The sequence below is a fragment of the Gymnoscopelus braueri genome (genome assembly GCF_963280865.1).
Source record: "Gymnoscopelus braueri genome assembly, chromosome: 11".
Lineage (NCBI taxonomy): Eukaryota > Metazoa > Chordata > Actinopteri > Myctophiformes > Myctophidae > Gymnoscopelus > Gymnoscopelus braueri.
Genome location: NC_137613.1, coordinates 5,620,475 through 5,638,136, shown reverse-complemented (window position 1 = coordinate 5,638,136; position 17,662 = coordinate 5,620,475). Strand labels below are relative to the sequence as shown.

At 45.3% G+C, this 17,662-nt stretch overlaps 1 protein-coding gene across 1 annotated transcript in view; it reads right to left on the bottom strand.

The window, feature by feature from the left end:
• Positions 1 to 17,662, bottom strand: part of cap2 (cyclase associated actin cytoskeleton regulatory protein 2) — a 64,519-nt gene that overhangs the window by 42,470 nt on the left and 4,387 nt on the right. Inside the window, exons 2-4 of the mRNA XM_080441927.1 lie at positions 13,438 to 13,571; positions 13,174 to 13,274; positions 3,613 to 3,690 (exon numbers count right to left, since the gene is read on the bottom strand). Coding sequence (XP_080298053.1) covers positions 3,613 to 3,690; positions 13,174 to 13,274; positions 13,438 to 13,561 — 303 coding nt within the window. The 5' untranslated portion in view covers positions 13,562 to 13,571. The remainder of the gene's footprint in view (positions 1 to 3,612; positions 3,691 to 13,173; positions 13,275 to 13,437; positions 13,572 to 17,662) is intronic.

Here is a 17,662-nt window from a genome sequence, read left to right as displayed (position 1 = left end):
GGTAGTTGTGGATTGCGTTTTTTTGGGGGGGGGGGCTTGTTTCTAAAGTGTAGTTGCTTATTTGGGCTCGCTTCCTAACGTTGTTTAAATCAGTGATTCTCAAGCATTTTCACGTCAAGGACCGGTAACCGGAACGCTCGGCAACAATACCTACTCTGCCCCATGTTTTTTGGGCGGTGTAGCCGCCCCTATAAGTGGGGTTGGGACACCTCATTAGTACACCCTTCGCTGTACTGTGATTGGCTCATAATTAGTACACCCCTAGCATTAGTACACCCCTAGCTGTACTGTGATTGGCTGACTCTATTGGCTGACTCTATTCAGATTGGCTAGCGAGACACATGATGACATTAATAACCTATAAATAGGACTATGCACAAAAAAAAAAACTTTTTTTTTAAGTGAGCTTCCATCACTGTGATGACCACTGTGATGACCACACCGCCCACTTCACACTGGGTGTGATTTTATTTTATTTTTTCAAGTACTGTACTTAAGTAAAATGTTGAGGTATTTTTTACTTTAGTGGAGTATTTCCAATTTCCAATACTTTTACTTCTACTCCACTACAATTATTTGAAAACTTTAGTTACTAGTTACTTTGCAGATATAAATCATTATATCATAAAACATACATTAACCACTTTAGCCCTATTTTATACATAGGCTATTTTAAAATAGCCGATCTACAAGCTCACAACGCGTCGCATCGCGACGCGTTGTGAGCTTGTAGATCGGCTATTTTCAAACATTTTAGTACTTTTACTTTTGGTACTTTAAGTATATTTTGATACCAATACTTTTGTACTTTTACTCAAGATTGGTACATTGGCAGATTTTCGGGATTAAACGATAGAACGCACGTGCTTTGGAACATGGTCTGCAATAGTAGGCTGCCTGAGGATTTGTGTATTTAAAATGTTTAAATGTTTAAAACATAATTATTCCAAACATTTCATACCTTTTTAAAAAAAATGCCAATCTACAAGAGCATTGCGATGCATTGTGAGCTTGTAGATCGGCTATTTTCAAACAGCCAATGTATATAGATGTAGGCCGGGGTTAAAGTGGTTCAACAGATTTTGATGCTATATCAACTCGTTTTGCCTGGGACCCACACTGTGTGTTTGATCGTGTTTGCCTAGTCGCTTCTTTCATGGCTCGTTTTCGCAGACTTGGCTGGCTGCTTGTTTCTCTCACAGAGTCTGGCAACGCCGCTGGGGGAACACACACAGCCCCGGGGGACACAGTACACACACACAGCCAGCATATATATACGTACAGTCATCTCTGAGAGAGGTTTGCATTACACAGTACAGTGGAGAGACAAAGGAAAGTGAAACACACACTTGGCTGCATCATGTCATAAACGACATAATCTCAATGTATTCTCAATGTACAGTACGTATATATTTGCCATCGGCCTTATGAGCTGTGATGACATTGTCAATGTCCAATGCCCATTTCAAGCCTCATACGTTTTACATCTATAACTACTGTATGTCCAGATTCATTACATCAGGATGTATAAATATGTCCGTACATCAATGGGCCTATAACTACATCAATGGGCCTATAACTACATCAATGGGCCTATAACCGAGGCCCGTTTTTAGAATTGATTCTATGATACTTGTATTCACTTTTAAAGCCCAAAATGGTCTTGCCCCCCAGTACATTACGGACCTGCTGCCTCCCTATGATCCACCCCACAGCCTGAGATCCTCAGAGGAGGCCCTCCTACAGGTCCCCAAGACACACCTAGCCACAAAGGGTGATCGGGCTTTTGCCGTCCAAGCACCTAGGCTATGGAACGCCCTACCCCTTGGCATTCAGAAAAGCCAATTCTCTGGCATCTTTTTGGGAGTGTGTGTCTGTGTGTCTGTGAGTTTCTTGTAACAGTGTTTCTGCATGGTGTTGTGTGTTACTTGTATTGTGTGTTCTTGTAACAATGTTTCTACCTGGTGGTATTGTGTGTTACTTTGCATCTGACGCTTGTAGCTGCTACAAAAGATACGACGATACAAATTGAAGTTGAGCTGTGTTCAACTTACAGATACAAAGATACAAAACAACAGCTGTGATTACACTTCAACCACCGTGTTGAGCAACACAGATAAAGGGACGGAGCGACAAATATGCGGTGTGTCTGCGTGTCTGCCTGTGTGAACGCAGCATAATGTCAGTATAGAGGCGATGAGAGGGTTTCATCAGGACAGCGGATAGATTAACCCATTAACACATTAACCGCCAAGAACGTAGTCCTACGGTCCGTTAAATCCAACTGTTAAGCGCCGAGACCGTAGCCCTACGGGCTGCGGTCTTTTCGCGCATGCGCGGTCCGGGTGCACTTTCGGAATTTTTTTGATCCACTTCCGTTTCCGGTTTGATGACCGGAAATAGAATTATTTGGGATCCGGTTTTGACGATCACGCCCGCTCCCATTCTACAGACGAAACTGAAACTCAATTCTCTTCCTGTAGTTTTTTCTCCTCGCATTTCACTGTTTAACGTAATCCGCTCTAACTACAACATGGATACCCCGTTTGACACGCGATCTTCACTGGGAGATACAGGGAGATCTCGCGGATGTAAACAGACCGTGTAGAGCTCAATCTTAAGGATTTTAACAAGATCTATGGCGACATGAAAAAAACAAAAAAACAACAAAAACACCTTGGCACTGGTGAGTACATTATGAGATTAACCTCTGGCGGTCGATGTGTTAAGACCTGAGGCCGCGTCTAAAAAAAATCTAAATCCTAAAAATAAAATCGGAAAAAAATATTTAAAAAATAATTTTCACGATTTTTCAAAAATAGCAGATCTACAAGCTCGTAGCGCGGCACTCGGTGCCGCGCTATGAGCTTGTAGATCTGCTATTTTTGAATAGCTAAAGAAATCTAAAGTGACACAGATGCGTTCCAGGTCTAAATGGGTTAAAGCAACAAAAAACAATCTCACGGAAGAACATTTTTGTCAGGCCAAGTTCTATAAGCTGCCATTTGTGAAACAGCATGAAAGGAGCCGTGTCGTGACGACTGAGAACTTTAATCCAGGGGTCCTCATCCTCCCCTCAGGACACCTCCACAACTATAAACGTCCAGTTCAAGTCCAACTACGGACTGCTGGACGTTCCTCACCAACCTGTTCACTTAACACAGGAGGCGTATTCAAACCGACAGCTCTGCCTTTTGGGTTGCGTCACATTCCTCCTCTCGTACGGAGGACAAATAAGGCAGAAAGTCCTTAAAAATCACACCCAGTGTGAAGTGGGCGGTGTGGTCATCACAGTGGTCATCACAGTGATGGAAGCTCACTTTTAAAAAAAAAAAGGTTTTTTTAAGTGCATAGTCCTATTTATAGGTTATTCATTTCATCATGTGTCTCGCTAGCCAATCACAGTGCTGAATAGAGTCAGCCAATAGAGTCAGCCAATCACAGTACAGCTAGGGGTGTACTAATGCTAGGGGTGTACTAATTATGAGCCAATCACAGTACAGCGAAGGGTGTACTAATGAGGTGTCCCAACCCCACTTATAGGGGCGGCTACACCGCCCAAAAATAACCCCCTCCCCCCACCCACCACGGTTATACTGCAGTAATACGTACCTTTGCGGGTTGCTGGTGCGTGGCGGCCATTTTGAGGAAACGTCTCTGAGTGTTCAGGGCGTTGCTCACCATCTCCGCCTGCCAGTCACACAAAGGACAGAGGAGAGGTTCAGAATAGGACTGTGGGAAGCAGTGGTGGAAAAAGTACTCACATTAAATGTACAAAAGTATTGGTATCAATGGCCAAAATGTGTATAGGGCTGAATAATTGTCATCAGTATATGCCCATATATGGGCATGCCACCTTTTGTGCCCATTACATGGAGCCGACTTGATTTGTTTGCTGATGCCATGACGTTTAGACAACACACTCCATATTTGGGCGTAGATGCCATGGGAACTCCTTATATGGTTATGGCTGAGTCGTGGTGACATGAGCGTGGCGTCAGAGGTCCTCCCCTGCTTTCCTCCCTTAAAGGCAATTTTAATATAAAAGGATACATTCAGACGAACGGTATGATTTAATGTGTGGATGATACAGTACAACAGGTGTTAACCAGCACAGTGTGTCCTCTCTCATTCTATCTGTCTGGGCCATTATAAGAAACCACCATATAAAGCTCACACACACACAGGAGAGCACACACACACACGCGCGCACACACACACACACACACACACACACACACACACACACACACACACACACACACACACACACACACACACACACACACACACACACACACACACACACACACACACACACACACACACACACACACACACACACACACACACACACACACACACACACACACAGCGTTTGAGTTAGTTAGGTTCAGCCAGCCATGTCCAATGTGTGTTTGGGAAGAGACCTTCAGTTGCGGGCCAAGGGAACCCACTAGGCGGGCTTTGTCCATAAAAGGAGCTCTCCAAACTAAGAAAGCACCTCGCACACGCACACGCGCACGCACACGCACTCACACACACACACACACACACACACACACACACACACACACACGCACACACACACACACACACACAGCACAGTTCAGTGATGGTGGCCTGAGATAGAGAGCATTTTCTTTTTAAAACTGCAATCCGTTAACTGCTCGAGAGACCATTATTTCTACCGCTCAGCTAAGAGGCAAACAAACCCCCTGTTTGGACTATATACCCTGGAGGAATATGTGCTCATGGGCTTCAGGCAGTACTACTTATCAACCAGTAGGTGTCCTACACCTGACACCAGGGCCTAAATGTCTCAATGGAAGAGAAGAGAGACCCACCTCCAACCACTGTACATGTACTAGTTATATTGTGAATGGTGCTTTTATCCAAAGCGCTTTACATAGATTGTGCATTACATTCACCCACTCACACACACATTCATACACCGATGGAGGAGGAAACCATGCAAGGCACCAACCTGCTCATCGGGAGCAATTAGGGGTTCAGCGTCTTGCTCAAGGACACTTCGACACTAACTCTGGGGGAGCCCGGGATCGATGACAACACATTGAGGTTCAGACAACACACTCCATATTTGGGGGCGTAGGTAGCTGCATTGGGAACTCCTTATATGGGTATGGCTGAGTCATGGTGACATGAGCGTATTAACGACGTGGTCCACCCGCCCGCTGGTCCTCTCACTTGCCAATTTGAATAAATATAGGACGATCAATCGATCGATTGTGTTCCACCTTGGATCAATGGCCCCGATTCATAAAGCGATTTACGACCATATTTTGTACGTACCGGCATTTAGGACAAATCCTACACCTGCAGTCGGATTCATAAACGTTTTTTGGTCTGTGTTTTGTGCGTCAGGTGCGCACGTTCTCAGGTCAGCCCCGAGGCTGTCTTACCAGGGCTGAAATGTGCGTATGTCTTTAGAATGCTTTATTCTTCATGCCAAAATCAATTACAACAGTGGCAAACCTCAAATAAAATATATATGTGCCCAACATTTGTCAACACATATATATAAAAAATAAAAAATAAATATCAAACGATGTATTGCTTGTAGCCTATGCATAATATAGACATGATGTAGATTCCACCGCTTTTTATTTATTTTCTAGGCTATCAGTATAGTTCTATATAGTATAGAACTATAGTAGTTCATGTATCATGGCACCCCATCTTTAGGTCCCTCAGTGTGTTTGCCAGCGGGCCATCTCAGCCAAAGTGTCACGTAATAATGAAAATAGGCTATCATGCTAAAGCTGCTTTTTTCTGCACTAAAATTCAGGCTTCTGCTTCCAACCCTAAAAAACTCTTTGAAACTTTCTCCTCTCTCCTGCAACCACCACCCCCTCCTCCCTCCTCGTCCCTCCTCCCCGACGATTTCGCCAACTTCTTTGACAAGAAGGTGAACGATATCCGATCCTCCTTCCCTCCTCCCCCGGCTGGTGCCCTGCGCACTACCCACACCCGTCTGCCTGCCACCCCCCCCTCTCTACCTTCAGGCCTGTTTCCATCCTTTGTTCCATCTCAAAGGTTGTAGAGCGATTAATTCAAGAACAAATCAACAGCTACCTCAGCGAGCATAAACTGTTGTTTGAATTCCAATCGGGCTTCAGAACCTCCCATTCCACTGACACATGCCTACTGTATCTGACCGACTACATCAAACGTGAGGTAGACGCGGGCAAATACTGCGGCATGGTCATGTTGGACCTCCAAAAAGCGTTCGACACTGTAAACCACTCAATTTTACTTGATAAGCTGAGGGCGATTGGTTTTGACTGCACATCACTAAACTGGATGAGATCTTACCTGGAGGGAAGAGAACAAGTGGTTGACATCAACGGAACCATGTCCTCGTCCCTCCCGGTGAGCTGTGGGGTTCCTCAGGGCAGCATTCTAGGGCCGTTACTGTTTCTTCTATACATTAACGACATGAGTGCTGCCTGTAACTGCAAATTGTTCCTGTTCGCTGATGACTCGGCACTCCTGATCTCGGGAGAGGACAAGTTGCAAGTTGAGGAGGCGCTCAGCTCCGAACTCTCAAAAATCCGTACTTGGCTTACCGATAACAAACTGTCACTACACCTTGGGAAAACTGAATCCATTCTCTTTGGGACCAAACATTCCCTCAGACAGATGGATGTAAATGATTTCAAGGTCAAAGTCGATGACACAATTATCTCTAGCAAAGAAGAGATTACCTATTTGGGTTGTGTACTTGACAAATACCTGACAGGTGATAGCATGGCTACAAAGGTGGTCAAAAGAGTAAACCAGAGAACCAAATTTATGGGCAGAGTTTCCTCTTTTGTCAACCCTCAGGCCCTCAGGACCCTCTCTGGGGCCCTGATTCAACCACTTTTTGACTATGCTTGCACCTCCTGGTACTCCAACACCTCAGTGTCACTGAAGACTAAGCTTCAAACCTCCCAAAACAAACTGATTCGGCTACTCCTCGGATTGGGGCCCATGACCCACCTTTCTCCCACCCATTTTGCCAGCCTAGGCTGGCTCAGGGTGGAAGACAGGGTTAAACAACTAAAAATGGGACTGGCCTTCAAAATTGTAAATGCAAATTTGCCCGATATGCCCCCAATTCCCGCATATCTGAGTAAATACCTCCAAAAGGTTAGCGACACCCACAGTCACAATACCAGAGGGAGCGTTAACAACAATTTGGTACCACCCACCCATAAATCAAACATGGGCAAATTCTCCTTCTACAGCACTGCCACCCAGGATTGGAATAGTCTAACTCCATCCCTCAAAAAATGCAGTTCGCTGGGCTCATTTAAAAGAGCCTTAAAAAATCACCTTTCAGGAGGCCAAAGGTGGAGGTAGTACCATTTTCCCGTTAGACAGCAGACCCCCCCCCCTGTTCTTGTACATATTTTTTTTCCCCTCTTTTTTATTTTTTTGGTTGTACATAGTGTTATATATTGTTTTTGGCTGTTTATTTTGTAATGATATTTGAACTGTGGTGCCACTATATATGCCTATGAATTAAATACCAAGGCCCTCATTGGAAACAAGTCCGCAAGGACTTTTATGAACGGACCTGTTAGACAAAGTATTTTAAATGTAACTGTGCTGTTTTACATTTTTTGCCTAATAAAAAATATTCAATTCATCTACTCCTCTCCACTCCTCAGAACCACACAGGCTCACAACTGGGGTTCCCCAAGGCTCGGTTCTGGGTCCTCTTCTTTTCTCTCTCTACACTACATCTCTGGGTGCTGTCATCCACTCCCATGGCTTTTCCTACCACTGCTATGCCGATGACACCCAGCTAATCCTCTCATTCCCCCCCTCTGATACCCAGGTGGAGGCACGCATTGCTGCTTGTCTGGCTGACATCTCGGAGTGGATGTCGACAAACCACCTGAAGCTCAACCTGGACAAGACCGAGCTGATGTTCCTCCCGGGGAAGGGCTGTCCGCACCGAGACATGGCCATCACCATTGATAATGCTGTGGTGACCTCAACTCGGACTGCGAAGAATCTGGGTGTGACCCTGGACGATCAACTGACGTTCTCGGCAAACATCGCATCAGTGACGAGGTCCTGCAGATTCCTGCTCTACAACATCAGGAGGATTCGCCCCTTCCTCACGGAGAAGGCAGCCCAGGTGCTCATCCAGGCTCTCGTCATCTCCCGCCTGGACTACTGCAACTCCCTCCTTGCTGGTGCTCCGGCATCTGCAATCAGACCTCTGGAGCTTGTTCAGAAAGCTGCGGCTCGTCTGGTGTTCAACCGCCCCAAGTTCTCCCACACAACCATCCTTCTCCGTTCTCTACACTGGCTCCCCGTAGCGGCTCGCATCCAGTTCAAAACCCTGGTACTAGCCTATAGGGCAGTGAAAGGAACAGCTCCTTCTTACCTCCGGGCTATGGTCGATGCCTACACCCCTGCCCGACCACTTCGGTCTGCCACCTCGGGGCGACTGATTGCCTCGTCACTCAAGGGTCCTTCTGGCCGATCCACACGGTCACGACTCTTTTCTGTTCTGGCCCCACAGTGGTGGAATGAACTTCCCACTGATGTTAGGACAGCAGAGTCACTGCCCATATTTCGCCGCAGGCTGAAAACCCACCTCTTCAGGAAACACTACCCTTCCTCTCTGCCTGACCTACTTGTTGTTAACTAGTTGTACGAACGCTTGTTTTTCTATTGCTGTATTGTTTATTGGATCTTGTTTAGTCGATACACTTATTTGTTTTAGCTCATGCTCATTTGATTTAGCAATTTTTGTCTCATTTGTTTAAGGAAATAGGTGGCTGATATATTGTACTTTTACCTTAGCGCTAGGTATACTCTTGGTTGCTTGTTTTTGCAGAAAATGCACTAAAGACTTCTGGTGATTAGTAGTTTTCGTTCCCTACCTATGTTGAATACACTTATTGTAAGTCGCTTTGGATAAAAGCGTCTGCTAAATGACTGTAATGTAATGTAATGTAATGTAATGCCTTAATGAAACTGCGGAGGGACTGACGCACCAGTGTCCGTGCCGCGGTATTAATTTGTAGGCTAATAGCCTACTGTAGGCTACTCTCTACTGTATATTGATCACATGAACGCCACACACAACAGCCTAATAAATGTTACCATCTGATGAGGAAACTAATAGTGGATGAAAGCTGTGTCCAGAAGATCTATTCCCCATTCAGACGTAGGACAGTGATATATTAATCAAAATTTAACTAATTTAATCAATAAGTAATCAATAAGCTCTGGTCCATAATCGGATAGCAGCGTTCCACTTGTATGCCCTGGATTTATTTTCAACATCATCTTTTTACCTGGTAAACGTGAGCAATGTTATATCCTTTCCAGGTTATTAGTCTATTATTTGCTGGCGGGATTAAACCTTGTAAACATTACACATTACGTTCAGCTGATCCATCGTGCAATAGTGGGACTCGCTTCCAGACAGATCAGAATGATGTTCAAGTTCTATGTCAGTGTCAAGGCAATGCGGCCGACAGCTGTAAGTCTGGACGAGAAGTTAAACTTCTGCAACTCCGGTGTTGCCAGATTTTGTGAGAGAAATAAGCAACCAGGTCTATGAAAATAAGCCCAAAAGAAGCAACTGGCACTTAGGCGATTATAAGCACACAAAATCTTGTAATAAAATGTGGAATATTTGGTAAACATTCTAACAAACCAAATCTGCCTCCAGCTGGCACAAAACATTTTCAGATGGGGCTTATAGGGATAAATTACCCTACATATTAACTTGGGGGTCCATGACATAAAAATATTTGAGAACCACCGGTTAAAACAATTGAACAATTGTGAAGCAAGCCCAAATAACCAACTACACTTTAGAAACAAGCCCAAAAAACCACACCCCACTGTTACCAATATTTACAAGCAGCTTTACAGAAAAATAAGCGCAAATTCGCTTATAATAAGCGGACATGGCAACACTGTGCCGTAAAGTGACGTTAAAGTTGGATGCTGTTGGATGCAGACTTCGAGATTAATCAGCTCCTACACCTGGTCATACGCACGTCTCTGGGATATACGAACCCCTTTATGAATTGCACGTCAGTTTGTGAGTACCAAAAATACGACCTCCTTTACGAACTTTATTTACCCCATATTTACGACCCTCTTTATGAATCGGGGCCATTGGAACTAGCGTAGTATACTTTTAAGTTCTTATTTATTGGTATCACTTTTTTATCTCATCTTTACGCTCTGAAGTGTTTTACCAATTTTGTTGGGGGGGCTCACTTGCAATACCCTCGTGGCCCACAGGTTGAGAACCACTGGTTTAAGGGTTCCTTTCTGTTGTCTTTGTCTGTTCTGTTCCAGGACAATAATAGAGCTGTTTGTCGCCAAAACTGTCACTGAGCAGAAATCACACACACACGCACACACACACACACACACACACACACACACACACACACACACACACACACACACACACACACACACACACACACACACACACACACACACACACACACACACACACACACACACACACACAGTCCCAGCAGGAACAGGGGTCATCGCCAGAGAAGAGGAGGGTTGGGGTGTCGATAGTGAGGTCAAAGTTCATACTTTACTCCCCTGGCTTTTTTGAAGGGGACAAGTCAAGAAAACACATCCTCTCGCACGGCACGACACACACACACACACACACACACACACACACACACACACACACACACACACACACACACACACACACACACACACACACACACACACACACACACACACACACACACACACACACACACACACACACACATCTAAGACAAGTATAAGTCATAGGTCCGTAGACCTCCCGTACTCACTGGTATAACTATCCCTGGGTTTCCCAGCCCCATTCACATCTAAGTGGGGGGTTAAGAGGGGGGAGAGTCCCAGTCTTTATATAAATCTGTTTCCATTGAAATAAAGAAGTTGGCAGAGAGGACTGGAGGTCTGCTCTCTAAGGCCTTAGATGATGCTTCTGGACCAATGACAGATGCTAAAACGCTCCACAATTAGGCCACACTGAGACAGAATTAACCCATTCACATACCGTGTCATTTTAGAGTTTTTAGCTACAACTATTATTTTATACTTTGGCTATCCAAAAATAGCAGATCTACAAGCTCTATTGCAGCTTTAACTCATTAAGACCGGGGAAAGCATCTCTGTCATTTTAAGATTTCTTTGGCCATTAAAAAATAGCAGATCTACAAGCTCATACAGTAGCACGGCTCCGAGTGCCATAGTCAAATATATAGCAATCTGATTTTCCTAATGACGGCACCGTGTTTTTTTGTCCCAAATGGGCCGCCAGATCTGCTTATTATAATTTCCCCGCAAGATTTTATTTGAAAATAGCCGATCTACAAGCTCACAGCGCGTCGCACCGCGACGCGCTGTGAGCTTGTAGATCTGCTATTTTCAAATAGCTGATGTATATGTTAAAGTGCACATGTGGCCCATAGTCGCTTCTTCTGGGCTGGTTTTCCTAGACCTGGTTGCTCGTTTCTCTCACAGAATCTGGCAACACTGGCCGCCTTGGTGTTTACAAGCTGATCACGGGGGCGAAATCTGGTCTTGCGAGACTTCCGGAGGGAGGGGCTCGTCTGATCTCACACAGACACCGTGGACAGTTTTCTGTCATTAGGAAAGTCAGATATGAACAAAAAAGAATATGCTATCTAGCGCATTGACCGTCCGCTCGTTTTTTTTTAGCTGCAGTGGACTCGGGATGGAGTTATGAAATGTTTCTATTGTACCACTCGTCCTATAGGATATATGGTCATATCATCATATAAAAGGTATGAAAAACGTAGTCCGGAATTCTCCTTTAAAGGGATTGTAGGCAAGTTCAGAAACACAAAAGAAAAACAAAGAAAAAAACTCCAGCAGTTCGTTTCCCCGACCACCAGGGGGTGACGCAGGGAGGACTTCCATAGAGTTAAGGGGACTTCTAAACGGGCCATGCCGAATATAGGTTGCTTTATTCGGATACAATTCGCGGAACTGCCCGCCCCTGCCGGTTCTCTGAATTTTTATTTTTAAATAGGCTCTTTCATGGCAAATTGACCACATATATGAAGTTAAACAACTAAATTCTATCCAAACGCTATCTGAAAAGTAAATTATGTGCCTCAAAAACGAAGTTTGAGAGCGTTTTAAAACCGAAAGTAAAAAGTTCACACGGACACGGACGCGCACGGATGCGCACATGCGTGCGTTAATTTACGCCCCGGACAAACATAAACAGTAGGGAAAATACGGATTTCAGAAAGAGGACTGTGTTTCAATGCAGGAAAACACCCCAGCATCATTATATAGTGGCTGATAGAGGGGAAAAAATGCAAAATATATATATAGATATTTTTCAAATTTAGGCTTAATGTTGCCAACAATCCCTTTAAGAACATCTCAATAATATTGAGATACTACTGAATGTTTCTCATATTCTCAAAAGAATATTATGCAGATGTATTATTATATGCATTATTGGTGACGACAATACACTGGCCAGCACTCTGTTGAAGATATGACTGTTTTGGTTAGGGCAGGCAAACACACCGTAAAGATCCTGAGTGTTAAGTTAACTCTGAGAATGTAAAACCTGACCCGGGGTCAGCCTCTACACCCCACAGGCACAGAGCTCTGTGCTACAAAAGACAAAGTGTGTTAACACAGCAGCTGTGCCAAGGGGGCCCTGTCTAAGACAGCTGTTCTATGTACAGTATGTGTGTGTGTGTGTGTGTGTGTGTGTGTGTGTGTGTGTGTGTGTGTGTGTGTGTGTGTGTGTGTGTGTGTGTGTGTGTGTGTGTGTGTGTGTGTGTGTGTGTGTGTGTGTGTGTGTGGGAGACCAGCCCAGTGCTGCCCACATTCAACAAGTGTGTGTCTGTGTCTGCAAGCAGGATCATCGTGTGGATTTAGGAGACTGGACACATTTGTATCTGTCCATCACGCACACGCACGCACACACGCACACACACACACACACACACACACACACACACACACACACACACACACACACACACACACACACACACACACACACACACACACACACACACACACACACACACACACGCACACGCACACACACACATGTATGAAGATGTCCTCCCTCAATACAACTTCAAACACACACATACTCACATGTTTTGCCACGTCCTCTCCCAGAGCGCGGCTCTTCTCCAGGTATTCTGACACAGGACCCCTCAATAAGAGGTCAAAGGCCTCCACACCCTGAGCCAGAGCTGGGGAGCAGAAGGACAAATAAATACATACATGCACTGTTACCATCCTCACTGATCGGTACGCTGTATCGACCGATATGCACGTTTATGGGTATCTGAATGGGTATCGGGGGAGGAGAAAACGGTATCAGTAATACATCTCTATTGAGAGCCAGCTGTTTACCTCCGTCCATGCCGTTGACACAGCTGTCCCCGTTGGTCATCCCGTTGGTCATCTGTATCTTCACAGACACCTGCTCCAGCCGGACCACCGCCTGCTCCAGCCGCTCCATCAGCATCGTATCCATGGCGACCCACCTGGAACAGGTGACAGTGGGGAAAGGGTCAGTAGGATAATACTATAGTGACTATATATGAGAGGTGAGGCGGCTCATTTACAGATTTTTTTAAAGCTTCAGGATCTGTTGTCATGGTATTTTGTGTTTTGTGTCTTGGAGGTCTTCCTGGGCTCCCAAGACGGATCCCATTGATCAAAAAAATTAAAATCTATAGCTTCCATGTGGATCTGGGACTTCCATGTGGCTAGTCCCATGTCTGTGACATCATGTGGCCAGTCCCATGTCTATGACATCAGTCCCATGTCTATGACATAAGCCTGTACAGAGGTCCTCCGTTACCGATCATTTGAACATTATGTATATATTGTGCCCTCATTGATTGGTTGGATTATTCTTCTGCCTACACATACGTCATGTCCTAGAATGAGCGAATAGGGGAAGGGGATCAAGTCACGTGATTCTCTTGTTTGGCCCGGCAAAAACTCTGATGTGAGTCTCAAAGATTATGATTATTGGCAGAATCGCGGAAAGTTTAGAATATTTTGCGGTCCCGTTTTCATTTTCATTTTCTCAGTGGGTTTTCAACCCTTTTCATGTCAAGGACCCCCAAATGTACACTTATTAGCCTGCGGACCCCCATTTGAAAAGATATACCAGGGACCCCCGATAAGAGAAGACTTTTACTGCTCTAGCAGTGATTCTCAACCAATTTAATTTCAAGGACCCCCAGTCTGTCATGCATTATGCTACGGATCCCCATTTAATGGCACTTCTATCTCTGGGACCCCAAATCATATTGTAAAATCAATGATAATTTAACTCTGAGAGTGTACAAATGGAACCAAATGGACCTGTTAGGATCCATTTGGTTCCATTTGTACACCCTCTTGAGTTACAGACACATGAGACCCTTATGATAAGGGGTCCATTTGGTTCCTAAATATCTATCATTTAGCTGGGGACCCCCTGGAACCCCCTCAAGGACCACTGGTGGTCCCCGGACCACTGGTTGCGAACCACTGATGTAGAGGAAAAATGCAATATTATGTTAAGTTTGATTGAATTAACATTTACCTGACTGCTGTTCTGTTCTGTGTCTGACTTCCAGTGTGATTGGGCTGGACCAAACAGAATGGCACAGATGGGGGGGGGGGGGGATGTAACAGAGTTTAGGGGGTTGCACTTGCTCTTTAAGTAAGGGCATTTCTTATTGGTTAATGGGCGGCACCTCATAGATTAACACAGGTGCCCTGTCCATGTTAGGGCGGCCCCACAAAGAGGCCCTTTGACACAGGCAGTGGATTGGCTGGGGGCCACAGCCAGTCTCCTATAAAGATGGCAGCTTCAGCAGAAGAGAATTACTAACTCTGTCTTTCACCCCAAACCAAAAGACTTGTGTTTTCCTAACCTGCCTTTGGAAGCTTCGAGAAAGACTGGGCTATGAACAACTCAGTTCTCTAGTTATTTGAGTTCTGTTATTTTATTTATGTTAGCTTAGGTTTTCCTTTGCATTGTCTATTTTTGCCAGACCCAAGGGGTCGGGCTTACATGAGGCTTTGTACCTGTTTCGTCCATACATGGGCATGGCCCCAGCCAAAAAAGTCTGTCCCCCTTTCGTCCATACATGGGCATACAGGCTGACACGTCATGTGAAGTCCGGTGACGTAGTGCTCTGATCCCCAGTTCAAATATTATTTTGGGGGGGTCGCGGCCTGAAAAGGTTGATAACCACTGCCATACAGTATGTTTTGTCTTTGAAAAGAAGGTGCAGCTGTTAAAAAGTATGCGCTGCGTTCACTTCAGTTCCACGAAAGGGGAAGAAGACACATGATGAGAGAGAGAGAGCAGATATGTTAGAGCTATGGACACCTTCTCCTGAGTCACCTGAGCTGCTGGTTATCAGTGAAGCCTGATCATATATCTACCCTGTTAGCACAAACACCCTCTCTACAGCCACTGATGTCACTCTGCTGACCCAAATGAGGACACACACGTTCAATTGCATCCTTGCAATAAGCTATATATATATATATATATATATATATATATATATATATATATATATACTACTGTACTCGCTACTGTGCGTAGCATATTCAGGACATCATGCATACAGTACATACATGCATTCAAGACATAGATGCACACACACACACACACACACACACACACACACACACACACACACACACACACACACACACACACACACACACACACACACACACACACACACACACAAGAAAAGAAGTGGACCAATTGAAAAGGGACTGAGGTCTTTTTGCTTTCACATTGTCAGTTCATTTCAATGAGGACTCTGCTCTCTTTCTGGTCCACTTCAGCTCTGGTGGTGCCTGCATGGGTCCTCTTTCTGTTCACACTATACAGGCAGTTCATTTTTAGGGTTGGCACAGCATGCGTTCTGAGTATGACAAACCTCGAGAGCACAAGTCAAGGGAACCACAACGCGGACTAGAAGCGAACGGTATACCACCGAAGACCACCTCCCCGAGGTGGTCTGAGTACAGTTCGCTTCAGAGGGGTCTGAGTTCTTTTGGAACGTTCACACATGCTGGGTCATGGTTTGAGTCCACTATGCTGGGTCATGGTTTGAGTCCACTATGCTGGGTCATGGTTTGAGTCCATTATGCTGGGTCATGGTTTGAGTCCATTATGCTGGGTCATGGTTTGAGTCCATTATGCTGGGTCATGGTTTGAGTCCACTATGCTGGGTCATGGTTTGAGTCCATTATGCTGGGTCATGGTTTGAGTCCATTATGCTGGGTCATGGTTTGAGTCCACTACCGAGGCTGAAAGGGTCACATGTGTGAAAACACCTATACGTGCCGGTGTGGCCCAGCCACCACAAATAGCAGATCTACAACCTCACAACGTGTCAGACTCACGCAAAACAAAGTATATCAAGCCCAACCCCCCCCCCCGGCCACCCCGGGGCGTTTATATCTCAACGAGGGCTGGACTTTCCTCCACGGTATATACACGTCAGTGAATCATGCTGCTCCGGACCAGCACAAACAGAGCCTGACGGGGCGTCATCTCGTCATCTCTCCAGAGGATTGTCCCCACGGTGCCAGATGCCTGTCACAGGCTTCACACGCTATTTCTGTTCCCAACCACTGACAGCATTAAGACAGTGTACTAGTGGAAAGCCTAGAAACCTACAGGCCCCCACACAGTGAAACCCAGAGTGTGTTCATTGAATTGGGATGAGCTGGGTCCCAGCCAGGGGTCTGTCTGTCTGTCTGTCTGTCTGTGCGGTATGTGTACTAACTAACCTGACATGACCTGGTTAACATGATGGTCTTGTTGGGACTGGTTGTGGACCACTTATCCAGTTCATTCTTGTTGGGACTGGTTGTGGACCACTTATCCAGTTCATTCTTGTTGGGACTGGTTGTGGACCACTTATCCAGTTCATTCTTGTTGGGACTGGTTGTGGACCACTTATCCAGTTCATTCCTTGAATGTGGGCCAGCCACAAACGATTAGCACAGTGTTTCTCAAAGTTCTCAATTTCAAGGACCCCTGTAACTCTCCTGTAAGGGCCCATTTGGACCCCCCCCGCCAAACTCATATTTTCAGGCTCACGTCAAGTGTTTTTTTTTGTCCTGGAGTGTCTTATAAAGACTTATAAAGATAGATAAGGTAATGTTCTCCAGTAGACGTCCCTGAAGACTCATCCAGGAACACATTTGCAGCATGACGTTCTCTACAGTGCATCTGATAATAAGCAGAAATCCATTCATGTTATTCTAGCATTATAATAAGGACTCAAATTGTGCATTTGAGTCCTTGTTACTTCTTCCACCACTGCGTGCCGATGTAACTCAGAGAAAATAGCTGACACGCGTCGTCGGCTCGTCGCCAACGTGAACTTGTAGATCAGCTATATTTGGTGAAGATATTTAGTGTAGAGAGTGGAAAAACAGGAATGGGCCTAATATAGAGCCCGGGGGGACCCCGGTCATTTAAGTATAAGGTTTAAGTTGTTAATAGCACCTGACACACTAAGTTCTGGTCCAAGTGTGAAACTAGGACACCAGCAGAACTCACACGCGCGCGAGTGCACGCACGCACGCACGCGAGCGC